The following is a 12,149-nucleotide window of genomic DNA, read 5'->3' as shown; positions in this document are numbered from 1 at the left end:
GCTGAACTTCATTCCTGTTACTTGTTTTTGAAAACTTGAGTAAGAAATAGAATTGGTGAAAATCCGTTATTGTTACAAGGTTGGCATTAAGTCTACTTTATGAGGTGCTTTTATGGCAGTGATTGATTTTTAATTCCCCCTTTTCATTCCTGAAATCTGCACATTAATAGCACCTTCCATTTCAGCATGCTCTACGAGCATGCATCTTCTGTTTTCTGCAAGAGGCTGCATGCAATCCTGCTAGCAAACTTTCGTGTCATAAGTAGAATTTGTTCAGGAAATAAAAATATATTGTTTTCATTGTTAGAGGATGCTACTAAATTGGCTGTATGTTTGTCTAATAATCATATCTAAAGCTGATTATTCTGGTAATAGCCTTAAGATATTATTTAAAAATAAATATATAAATGCACTGCTTTTGTACTAATACAAGTTTTTAATCTCTTCTTGTTTCTATGAAGTCTGAATGAGATTTTCAAAATTGAATAATAATTTGATCCGTTAATCTTTTGAAGCTAGTAATTTTATTTTTCCCTCTTTGCAGTCTCTGAGGCTCGCAAATGAATAGAGCTTCATTACTGGAGTCTGCATTTAATAACCATTATCCATTATCTTGTAATTAAGACTCCCTGTAACGAATCATGAGGACAATGCAAAAATACATAGTACATTTCTTTAATGAACTGGAAAATGTTCATCTTGTTCTATTTAGTAATGAGTTGCTGAATAGTCGTTAAATCCACTGGAGAATAGAGCTAGATGGATTTTGAAGACTATCTTGAGTTTGTAGTTAATCTATTAGAATTAAAATTTCATCTTCTATTTTTATCAACAGCTGATTAGAAGTCATTCTGTTTGACCAAATTGATTAGAAGACCATATACAAGGGCAGCTGTTGTTTAATGAAAGTTTTTAATGAAACTGTACCATAGAGACTTGTAATTATAAGACTTATAAAAGCTTTGACTTACCTTATACTAGAAAAAATGTGAAGTATTGCACTGAAGGACTTTTAAATGCTACATTTTGAAAGGGAAATTAAAAATATAATTTGGTGATGTTGAAGTTTCACTTCCACTGTTACTTGTTTTAATGTGACAATCGGATGTCCGTAGTGTCTCTGGAAGGGATTAGCTCTGAAATATGTAACTCGATTGTCTCTGTGCTCCATTCTTTGCAAAGCTCAATCAACTATTAATTGCCTCTTTTGTGCACTGCACATTCTCTGGAGTTAGAACTTTTTCCACAGAAAATTGTTTCTCTTTGGAATGGAAATTGTCGCAGGAGGGTGCAGTTTAATCACCAATGGGCCTAGATGGGAAGCCTACAGAGAAAACTATGCTCTTACGAGACACAGTGTTAGTGATACCATTTGTGTTTAAATCACAGGGCACAGGAACATGCCTGGCTTTGTCTTAATGCCATCAAGGCTGAGACCTAGCTGAGTGCCAGTTGGCTGTGTCATCAGGAAGGTGGGTCTCTGGAGTGTGCTGCAGCACACCGTCAGAGTGTAGTCTAGGCAATTCTTTAGTTTGAGCCAGTAGTGAAACTTCCCTTGCTTACTCTAGGGAATGCTGTAGAGGTATCATCATTCATATAAGAGACAAAATGGACCCTAAGCCAAAGCTGAAGTGGAAGCAGATGCAGTTCCAATTGACTGAAGTGGATGATGCACTACGACACGATGGTTGAATTATCCCACTTCTTCTCCCGATTACTTTTGATAATTAATGATCCCACAGTACATCTTTTCTAAGAAGTAGGTTCCCAGGGATTAAGTGCGCCCTAATGCAATTAAAGAAGTTTTGTCATTGTATTGTGTCAGTTCAGGATCATACAGTGCAAGGCAAATTTTTTGGTTCACTTTTTAGCTTTTTGTTATATTGTGCTGCAGGATTCATTTTAGTTCAACCAGGAACAGCAAGAATGCACAAGAACATTACACAAGTATTCAGGACAGGTAGTGGAGACTACTGTTCACAAGTGAGAAGCCAGGAAAAATAAGGCAAGGTTAACTCTTCTTTAACTAACACAGATGTTTTGACCTTGTTACTGCATTATATCAGACCACGGGTTTAAGTGTAGTAATTTGCAATGTTACAATTGCAAAATGCATAAGAAGAGAGTTTTTACCCTGTTTACGGTATTACACATCTGGTTTCAAAAATACATATGGGATTCCTTTCACTTTAAACAGCTGCAGGAGATACAATACTAGACTGTCAAATGTGAGACTAAATAGATGCAAAATTTAATTAAAACCCTATATATTCTATTCAGAAAGATCCTTGAGGAAATCCTACAAAGTTGATTTATATGCAGAATTTATTCAGAGGAAATAATTTCCATTGTTGTACTTAGACACATTCCTGTTCATGCATTTATACAAATATATTGAGTGTCTGTACAGGAACATATATCTTATTGGACTGTCCTGAAGAGATTGTTAGTCTGATAGCTAAAGCAGAGAATTAAGAGCTTGGATGTTCATTTAGCCGCTGGAGTGTCTGGCTTGCTGTGAAACCAGATGGATATCATCCTCCTGCTCTAGCCTTGACCAGAGCAAGGTTAGCACCATCATCACAGGGATGTACATGTAAAGGAATGGTTCATAATTGCTGTGAAGCATAAGATCATCTATGGAGAGTGTGAACTACATATGTGTGGAATGACTCTTGTTCTAAAGCTACCATAAAGCTTTTTACCTCGTTTCAGGTTCTGATTTTATAAAGACGTCTACAGGAAAGGAGGTGGAAAATGCGACCTTTCCAGTTGGAGTAGTCATGATGCGAGCCATTAAAGAATTCTACTGGCAAACTGGCTACAAGGTACTTCTTGCTACCTTTATAAAAATTAACCAAACAGGCTCATTCAGAAAGAAACAGGACTGTTTCAAATTGGTTTCAAAATGCAGAACATACAAATCCACGTACATTAGCTTCCATGGCTATAGGAGCCATGGTAATGGGACTTCTGTCTTATATGTCTCATTTGATTTGCTATTATTCGAGTGCTTAAAAAAACAAACTCAAAAGGCACTTTTGGCTTTCCTCCCTTGAACAACTGTCACTTCATTCCCTAAAAGCTCATGCAATCTTCATGCATCCCCTGGTGCATTCGGGTTTGAATTTTGTTTCACCATTTAAGGTATTTAAATGGTCATCTCCAGCTGATAGTGACCGGCATACTCCCATAAACCACAGTGGAGCTATACAAATTTATAGCCACTGAGAGTCTGTCCAGTGTACACAACTGTATTTTCTGACTTTGTTCTGGTAACCCAAGAGATAAATTCTGCTCTTTCCTCCCTTGCCAAAGGGACTTTCCAAAGGGACAAAAAGGCAGATCCAGTTGGATCCTGTTATGTGGGATGGAGGGAGAGAGGGGCTGGAGCCAGAAAAATATCATGTCCTGGTCCACAACATTTCTCTCTCATGTCAATGTCAAATGAGGTCAGTGGATGCAAGGAGCAGGGGGGAGCGTATGGCAAAGCCAGTGATGAACTATACATGCATCCATGCTTGTGCTGAAGCAGTGAGAAAGGAGGAGGTTATTCAGGAAGGCTTAAGTCACCTCTCACTTCCTTTATCTACATGCAAATGGTGGCTGCCAGTTAGATCTGGTGCTGGTGTTCAGCAGCAGGCTTTGTCTTCACCTGCAGCCTCAGGAAAGAAAACAGTATCTCTGAGACTCACATTTCTGGGTCACCCTTCTGTCCTCTCCAGCTCACCCTTCTGGAAGTGGCCTTTCCAAAGGTATGATGTTAGGACATGGGATGAGCAGTGGGATAGGAGCTGAGATGGCTTCAGGGGCTGTTGGAGCTAGAGGAGCATGTGACAGCAGGTTAGGCGTGTGTCCATCTGCTGTCTGTGGTCATCTAAATGAGGCCAGTGTGATTCCTGGGCTGTCCTCACTCCTCCCTTCCCCAGCCTGCATCTCCCTCTGCCACACCACAACTCGAGCAGCTTGGGTAGTCTTGCTTCTGCGGGAACATTGTCAGTGCTCCCAACCTGAGGCATATCCCTGGGGCTGGGTGACTCACCTTGGCACTGCTGCTGCTTATATGAGCTGTGTGCCAGAGGTTGGGCTCTGCTGCATTAACACAGCTTTGTACCTATAATTGGATATAAATGTTGAATTCGCCTTTTGCTTTAAAAGGATGCATTCATGGTTTAAAATGTGTTATTAAGAATGAGTGCTTATGCCTGTGTGCATGTATGTGTCAGTGAATTAGATGTAAACTGACTTTATGTGCTTTTATTAACTGAAGACAATATTATCACTGACAAGAGATTTCTAAATGGTTTCTTTAACAAACTAATTTTACAGCTGTAGGGATGCTTTCTAGCAAGGCGTTGGCTTGGAAAAACAGGTTAATACAGAAATTAAACTTCTTCAAGGAAAGGAACAAGTTGCAGAGTAACATTTATTGACTGATAAGCTGTGGTGGTGATATGAAAAGTGCGCAATATAATGGGAGATAATCTTTTCCTGTCATTATTGAAGGACATACATAAATTGGTTTTTCTGTTGGGAAAACCCCCAATCCAGAAAAACTTATTACTTTTAATAATATAAGGTGAAGAGAAAATTCTTGAGGAGATGAACTTATTAAGCAAAATAATGAAATGCTGTGAAACAGCAGGAAAGTGGTAGCTGGACTTTGTACTGCTCTTGAATTAAATTCCAACCCCCCTTCCTTTTTACCTTTTTATGGCAGTCAGATGTGCTGTTTGGAAGGCTGGTAAATGGAGGACAGGCTTGTCTTTGTAAGCTTTTTTTATAAAGAAAAGAGCTTTCAGAATTTGCTAGAAAAAGAAGGAATTCCGCATGGTGCTTTTAATTCTCTTACTAATTCTATTTTAGTTGTGGGTTTTTTTCCCACAGATTATCTCAAAGAGCTGTAATATTTCTAGGAAGAAATCTAAATTTGAATTTCATTAGGATTTCTCTTCCTGAGGGAAAACACATTCCAACTATTTTAATTTATTGTCTAGAAGATGCTTTTCCAGTTGCAGTGGTTTAAATTCATTTTGGAAATCTAATGTGAACAGATGTATGCATACACTCATGCATGCATGCATCCATCCATCCATCCACAAAAAACCCCAGTCTTCATGTTTTGGATTTATCTTTTTTTTTTTCTGTTATTGTTCTTTATAATCTTATTGGAAATATGCTGTTATCACAGTGCTTCAGAGTGAGAGAAGGATTTATTCTGTGTTTGTTTGTCCTGAAATCACTATAACAAAAATTACCAAGCACATTTAAAAGCAGATACTTTTTGATTCCCCTATTATATCCATAAGGTACAAAGAAATCCTCAATGCAGTGAGGTTTCAGGAACAAATATGCAGAAATCAGAATGATAATTCTTGCAGAAGGCGGCTGCCAGGAAGAAGTGTGGAAGGTAAAGGTTTATGGCAGAGGGAAATGTAGAAAGAATCATTGTGTGCTACTGTACAGATTGTTCAGATGTAATTATTGCATTTTGTTAATGCAGAAACACTTTTTCCTAACTCTCCTGGTTTTTCAAGGGGTTACCAAGCTGCTACAGGCCAACATTTTAGCTAATGCAAGTGACAAAATTTTTGATGAGGGATTTGATAGTTGCATGTCATAGGCTCTGTCTCAGAATGGGATGAGTTTAAATTACAGCTAACCAAAAGACTGGTGCTAGGGGTTCATGCCATGTCACGTTAGTGCTGGCTCTGCACAGCAAGTTGATCGAGGGCTTCAAAAGAGTCTTTACCTCAAAGATACGTTTTTCTTGGCATGTGTGTCTCTACTTACATGGCAGTTCCCCTGACCAAATATGACGTTTATCTCACATCAAGTGACTGAAAGCTTATGCACTGTGTTGGGAGGGAAGTTTTGCAGTTCCTGTGAAACACAAAACTTTCATTTCTTTTTATAGTCAGACCTAATTTAATTCCCATTTGGAAAATTTTAGTGAGAATTAAACCTCTGATAGGTTCGAATGTACATCCCAATCATGTATTAATGTGGTGCACAGTCTGTTTATAAAGAACAACCACCTCTCCCCGCTATCCTCATGAGTCAGCTGCCTCACATGCTTTATTTCAGCATTTTTAGTGTTATTGTATGTATATTTGTTGTTATATATTTGGAATTAGTTTACAACATGGGCAGTAGATGATACGCAGATATCCCAGGTCCTGCCTAAATCCCTTGGCCTAATATGTGCTGTGAGCTAAGTACTCCTGTTAGACCTCATACCCCCCTCCTTACAAAGTGCACTGGGGTCAAAAGCATTACTCCCTCAGTTGCCATCCCTCGTGATGAAAATGTTATCTTTCATAGTGATGGCTGAAGCTTGATAGCTCTCAGCACTAGTCTGGAGCTGATACTGTTTGCAGGCAGATACTTACTGAGTAGAGTTGTTACATACACCACAGGCACTTTGAGACTGCAGGTGTACAAATGCTGATTGCTCTTGTAGGGTTGCTGATGAATGAAAATGTGTATTGTGCTTCTTTTCACTATATAAAGGTTGGATTTAAACCTGCTGGGGGCATTCGGACAGCAAAAGAAGCTATTACTTGGCTTATGCTGGTGAAGGAGGAACTGGGAGTGGAATGGCTAACACCAGAGCTCTTTCGCCTGGGTGCCAGTAGTTTGCTGGAAGACATTGAGAAACAGGTTAGTTGTTAATGGTTTTCAGCTTGGTGGAGGATAAAACCAATCTTTCTAAATGTGCTGGCTTACTGTTGTTGCAGAATATGCTTTTTGGTGCTGTTTAGATGATAATAGAATGTACATCTAGTTCATTATTAAAGACAGGTTCACTTCCAGCCCACTATTTCTTTAAATTTGGCCTGTTGTTACAGACATATTCCAGCAGCTGGCAATTGCCTGGGCCAGGTTTGCAATGCACTGAGCAAAGAGGCTTAGTTTGTAGAATTTCAGAGTCTTTTGCAAATGCATGGTAGTGCCCTCCTCTGCACTCCTAGCTGTTGCCAGTTCAGCTGACCCTAAAGATATCTCACAGACCCTTTGTGTCACTGTGCTGCAACTGTTCACAATATATTTCCATGCTGTGGAGAAAGTCACGTCTCACCCTACATATGGTACTGCTGATAGAGAAGGTTTTACATATTGATTATTTCCTGGGGAAGAGAAGCAATTGCCTCCTACAAAGCCTCATTTTTCTAATTGCTTGTATTTTTACACAAGCTGGTTGCTGTGTTTCCTGGCAGGAAAACAGTGTATGAGGTGAGGTGGCAACATGTAGTGCCTGGTGGGCAGAGAGATTCTGACCTGTCTACCCACAACCTACCTCACTGGTGCAGGGTATCAACCCTGAAGGCTACAGCATAGTTGAGAAGCAATAAGCAATTTTGGGTACTTTGAATATCATAAAATGATACTGAAATGATCAAAACGAGATCACAGTGAGAGTAAAGCATTGTCTTCTACCTTGCTCTTCCTGAAAGCTTAGTTAAAAGCAAAAAGAGTCATTGCTTTTTTCTTTTTTTCCAAGCAAAGCAGCAAAACCCCTTAGTTTGGATCCTGTAAACAGATATGTAAAGGTATATTACATCATATTTTATGCACACACACATAGACACAAACAAATACCCATCACCTTCATCTGGCATGCCTTTAATTTGTTACTTGACACTTTCAGATTTATAGACATATGCAATTCCATTGTAAATTTTCTTTTTTCTTGCAGATTTTCTGTCATGTGACTGGCTCTTATCCACTTCAGCATGACCTGACAATGGCTTAGACACAAAATCAACTCAGGATTACTTTTACAAAAGAGGTCTTTAAGCAAACAGCATTCAGAAGTCTTCTGACAACCAAATGCATATGATAAAATTAAAAGACTAATTCTCCCTTCTTCATATTCTACAGTATTTAAAAATATGCTCAAGTCTGCTGGTTGTACTTGATCCAAAAGCAGAAAAAATGGTAATTCTGAAATAGTTAAATAGTTAATACTTACAGATTTGCAAAGTTAATCTTGCAAAGTCTTCCTCAGACTAGCCTGAAAAGCTTATTAATGGCAACACTGAAATACTATGAAAAAGATTTAGGTGGCCTGGTAACACTTTGCAGTCACAGAATATGAAATATCTGTGGAATGTTTCAGATTACTAATTAAGAGCTACAGATCTTGGAATAGCTTTCCATTCACCTCAGACAAAACCTTCTGCCACAGATGTGTTGCACTATTAATTGCTATGTTGATTCACTTTCAAGCATTGTAACCTGAGAAAATGAAACTTGCCTATTACTTTCTTCTATAAAATGTCTCTGCAGCAAAAATACACCCTTTTTTTTGGTATTTTTTTCCCCCAAACTTGGGCACAGACATCCATATTTAGACCCTTGAATAAAGGTGGCTTGATTTCTAGAACAGCTGAGTATCCACAGTTGCTCCTGAAGTTAATGGGAGCTCTGGGTGATCAGAACAACTGAAAATCAAGCAGCCTCTATATAGGTGCCTAACTATGCATTCAGGGGCCTATTTTCAGGCATTTCACTCTTAAATTTTAGTCTTACTTGCTTAGAAGCTTCCATTCCTGTCTCCTGTCATTTTAAAACACATTCATGCAAATCTTTGCATTTTAATGTAGGGGGGTTTGACTGTCATTTTGCAGGTGTCACTGCTATGCTGGCTTCACCTTGGTCATTCTAAAAGCAATTTTTAAATTAAAAAGGTGATTTGAATTGTGTCCTATACAGGGTTTATAGCTTTAATATAAAAAGTACTTTTCTTGGAGGACATTAAGAATAGTACCGAAATCATCAACACCTTTTGAATATCAGACTACAGCTAGTAGATTCATTATTTTAGAGCTGCATTCTGCTCACTAACCAGAGTTGTACTATAAACTTAATTATCTTATCATCATGACTAGTCTCACTGACTTAAGTAGGTCTCATCAGGGAAGTAAGAGAAGGAGGATTTTGCTGTAAATCAAGCTACAAAGGTACATTTATTACAAAGAGATCTGTACTTCATAAAGATAATAACTTAGTTATTTATCTGGCTGTACCACCTGAATCACTAGTGCTCTACTGAACACCTTAGACAGATAGGAAAGCTGAATAGGAAAAAAAAAGTCATAATCAGAGAAACAACATCTACAGAAAATAAAATCCTATATGCAGTGCTCAGAACTAAAAATAGGCCTTAATTTCCCAGGAAGTAGTTTGTCCAAGGCTCCCAGCCTTTTTCTGCTTCAGGTGTCAACGCAGAAAATGAGTCTGTGCAGTGACCATATTTTCACATGTCTGTTTTCCTGTAAAGTGGCCTTTTTTGCTACAGGTTTTCCTTCTGATTTTTCTGCCAGTTTCCTGAAGGAAAAATCCAGTGCCTGTTTGCATATTTAGGGGAAAATTCTGCTGCTGAGCTTGCAGAAATACAGAGCCTGTTCTATGAAGTCGGCTCCCACCAGGTATTTGCCAGGTTGACCCTCTGCCCTCCCAGCAACCACACATTGGATTTTGTTCTAGCCGTTTAAATGTTAGAGTGTATTTCAATACATTCACAACAGAGAACACCTTACTTGCAAAGTACACTTTTTTATTGTTGGTTGTCTTTTGGACATTTAGGGCAAAGATAGAAGCTGTTTTTTGGAGCTGCTTTAGTTTCTAGGTGAAGGACTCTCTGTAGTTCCTTAAAATTAATGAAGGTCCAACTTTGCCACCTATTTAACGTGAGTACCTTTGAGAACAACCTCACTGTTTCAACAGGAGCTACATGTCGATTAATGAACTTGCCAGGAGGAACTGTTTATATTTCTATTGACAGCCCCCCTTCATTTTGATGTGCACATCAAAATGGGCTGCTGCTAGTTACTTTGCTTCCGAGGGAAGAGGCTCGTTTGCGGCGGGAGAGGTTCAGCTTCCTGAAAAGTCAGAGATAGCTGCTTCCCTGTTCCATGAACATTACAAACACACCGGTGTGAAATACTGTGCAAATCCAAGCCAGCCAGTGTTTTGGGAATAGCTGGATTGGAAAGTAATTTAAGCATTTTTCTGTTGAAACCTGTAATTTTGGGGGGAAAAAAATAAATATCTAAAAGTAACAGAATCTGTAAAGACATTCAAATAAAGATGATCCTGGTTTTGAGGTGGGGTTTTTTGAGGAATAAGCAGAAGGCTCAGTGTTACGGAGTGACTGCTTGTTAACTTCTGTCTGACTCAAGTGAGTTGTATTCGTATTGTCTGTGGTTGTAGATGCCCGATGTGACCCAGAGCCTTGTCTATCACTCCTACAGAAGCTGCTGGTTCCAGCCAGGTGTTGGTCCGTTGACACCCCAAGGTAACGCGAGGGGATGAAACTGGGCTGGGGCTCCCATCAGGAGCAGCAGGGGACTGGCGTGGAAACTTACAACAAAGCATGTCCAGGGAGCCCATCTAGGGGACAGATACCAATAGCACAGGTCCAAGGTCTGCTCTGGAGGTAGAGGCAGGGCTGGAGACCAGTGCTCCTGCAACATAGGTCAGGGAGGTGCTGAGCTAAAGTGGGGCTCCTGGGTCCCTGCCGTAGGTGGAGAGAGGATGGGCCAGTGGTGTTGCTGGACTTACTCCAGTGCTGAGTCCGTGAGATAGCCAAAACCAGGGTATACAGGCACTAACATGCGTTTGGATCTCAGGTCAGAGACCAGTGTGCCAGGACCTACATCCTCACCCCTGGGGAAATAGAATCCCTCACAGTGTGGTCTCCTAGGCTTGCTGCCCTTAACCCTGACCAAGGCTTCCACTGCCCTCTCCTCCACCTTTCCCATCACTGACACCGTTTGCTGCTGTTTAGTTCCCATGGTTAGGAGGCATTTGAGATTTATCGAGGCTGCTGCAGCTGGATGTCACTCCTGCAGACAGCATGTGAAAGGCGATGGGGACCTGAACTCATCACAGAGAGGGGGCAGCACTCTGTCACTGCATAGACTTTGGGAAAAGTTCAGATTTAGCACTGTGCTTCAGGCCATTAGAAAAGGAACAGGCAATTATGCTCTCCTGTCTAAATATATTTCAGAGTGTAACATATGTTTTGTGCAAGTCAGTCTTGTATACTAATTTATTATTTTTATAACACTTATTCATTTAGGATTTTAAATAGCTTCATTTTATAGACCACATTACTTAGAAAAAAAAGAGAATAAATTAAAGAAGAAAGTAAAGTAGAAACTGCAAATCTAGAATATTCTGCATCAGTTTATTTACAAGAAGAGGGAATTGGGATAGAGGGTAAGCTTTTTTCCTGATTTGTAGGAAACAAAGATATTAAATAGTAATTATATGTGAAGGGTACATATCAGCTGGGGCAAGTAATACTTTGATATCTTTATTTCATCAGTCATATAAGTTCATTCTTTCATTTCCCTTGTGAAGTAGGGAACATACATTATATACTGTAGCACAGGCTGTGGAGACAGAAAAAAATTATCTACTTTTAATTTTATTTTGCTCAGTTGGAACTTTGCCTCCCTGCCTCCCCTGGGGGCAAAACCACACAAAACAACAGCAAGTTTTATCCAGATCTTGGTGAGCTTTTGCTGAAATTACCAGTGCTGATGTCTGGATGTTGTGTATAGTGGGTGGGAGGAGTAAAATGAGAGAACTGCCTTTAGTTAGATGTAGCCTGCCCAGAAAAGAAAGAGAATTGTCCATCTTGTCAGTCCTTATTTAATAGGGCAACCAAGGATAAGAGTATTCTTAATATGCAAAGGCACCATAGGCAAAATTACTGATTGACCATGTTTATTAAAAATCCCAGAAAGCCAGAACTGTGCGAGATTAAGAGGTGGTAAGACTTAGAAAGAAAGAAGCATCAAGAAAGGAATCCTTGCACTTCCTAAAAGCAAGAGTAAGAAGTGATGGGCAGCTGTCAGGCCCCAACCAGCTACATTGTAGAGACCTTTCCTCAGTTCTAGACAATTGACAGATCTTTCCCCTTCTTTGAGGACCTACAGTAACTTAGCAAAGGAAGTGTGACAAAGTTGTTCTAATGTCCTTCAATGAAAGCTAACATTGATGCAATGAAGGAGTGCCAACAAGATGCTCTAGCTGTTCCTAATGAGTCTGATGATTTTAAGTGGCTCTGTTTTGATCAGTGGGGACATCTTGTGGATTGCTAATTCTTGGAAATTGCAGAAAATTTGGTCTTC

The 12,149-nt window shown here is 39.5% G+C and overlaps 1 protein-coding gene across 1 annotated transcript in view; it reads left to right on the top strand.

Annotated features, from left to right (window-relative positions):
• DERA (deoxyribose-phosphate aldolase (putative)) overlaps positions 1–7,899 on the top strand; it is a 43,735-nt gene extending 35,836 nt beyond the window's left edge. Inside the window, 3 exon segments of the mRNA XM_010011939.1 lie at positions 2,716–2,828; positions 6,514–6,663; positions 7,700–7,899. Of these exon segments, the coding sequence (XP_010010241.1) occupies positions 2,716–2,828; positions 6,514–6,663; positions 7,700–7,756 (320 nt within the window). The 3' untranslated portion in view covers positions 7,757–7,899.
• The last annotated feature ends 4,250 nt before the right edge of the window (positions 7,900–12,149 follow it).

This window comes from Nestor notabilis, unplaced genomic scaffold (assembly GCF_000696875.1).
Source record: "Nestor notabilis isolate BGI_N333 unplaced genomic scaffold, ASM69687v1 scaffold2093, whole genome shotgun sequence".
Taxonomy (NCBI): Eukaryota; Metazoa; Chordata; class Aves; order Psittaciformes; family Psittacidae; genus Nestor; species Nestor notabilis.
The sequence above is the reverse complement of the archived record's forward strand: the minus strand, read 5'-3'. Positions and strand labels throughout refer to the sequence as shown.